Below are 981 nucleotides of genomic sequence, written 5' to 3'. Positions count from 1 at the left end.
TTAATGAGCAGCGGCGGCGTTGTGAGCGCTTTGGCTGCTCTTCTGCTTTGAGGAAAAGGGGGGAGACCATCCCGACTGGAATGGGCTGTTTGGGAGTGAGGCGCGCTGGGCASCGCCCCAGGCTCGCCCTCAGAACTCTCGGCGTGAGGGGGACACAGCGAGCAAACGGGATCGATCGGCCGCTAATTAATAGAAAAGAGGCGTGATTTATAAGCAATGAATGCTGATGTCTTTGTACAACACATAAATTTTTGATGGACGGCCAGCAGCCTTTTGTGGGAACCACGCAGCTCCTGCTGTGTACAAATTAGGATAAAAAGCTGAGGTAAAGCACTCACCGCGTTTGGGACAGCACCTCCCTCCCGGGCCTGACCCGCCACTCGTTTTCCTCGTAAAAACAATTAGCAGCAGGTTTTTTTTCACAAAAATTACATAGGGAAGATCAGGATTCCTCCTCCCCACAGAAACCACTGCTTAAATGGACCGTTAACGCTTTCCCTTAAGTTTTTTATAAACATACTGACATAATGTTTTTATAAACATGTTAAATGTCAATACATTATTTTTAATAGCCTGTTCTGACGGCATGAAAAACGCTACTGAAACAAAGAGGAGTTGGGAGAGGTCCAGTGCCGGAAAATGCAGGATTGGTGCCCATGAAGATGGGATCCACAACAGTCACAGGCTTCGAGTCAAACAGCAAGACTTATCCTTATCTCATATGGGATAGATAAGGTACGAATGGGACCGAAAAGGATGGATAATGACAAAAAAATTAGAATATACCAAACAAGGGGTGCACGATGAAGGAAGGGCATCCCTGGGAAGTTGCCCCAGACTGMCCAAGCTTGTGGCATTTGTTGTGTGAAGTGTTGACTCAACGCGGCTACAAACAGGGAAACCGCCTCAGGACGAAACTTTTGAGGAAGATTTTGTGCAGCTGAGAGCCGAGACCCCCCCGTCACGGGAGCCGGCCTGCCC

General features: G+C 48.5%; 1 protein-coding gene across 1 annotated transcript in view; it reads right to left on the bottom strand.

Moving 5' to 3' along the window:
- DCAF10 (DDB1 and CUL4 associated factor 10) overlaps nucleotides 1-588 on the bottom strand; it is an 11,101-nt gene extending 10,513 nt beyond the window's left edge. Inside the window, exon 1 of the mRNA XM_057385934.1 lies at nucleotides 584-588. Coding sequence (XP_057241917.1) covers nucleotides 584-588 — 5 coding nt within the window. The remainder of the gene's footprint in view (nucleotides 1-583) is intronic.
- Between the last annotated feature and the right edge of the window lie 393 nt (nucleotides 589-981).

This window comes from Malurus melanocephalus, unplaced genomic scaffold (assembly GCF_030028575.1).
Source record: "Malurus melanocephalus ecotype Western Australia unplaced genomic scaffold, MMel_1.1 scaffold_890, whole genome shotgun sequence".
NCBI lineage: Eukaryota > Metazoa > Chordata > Aves > Passeriformes > Maluridae > Malurus > Malurus melanocephalus.
This window is presented reverse-complemented; position numbering and strand designations above follow the sequence as displayed.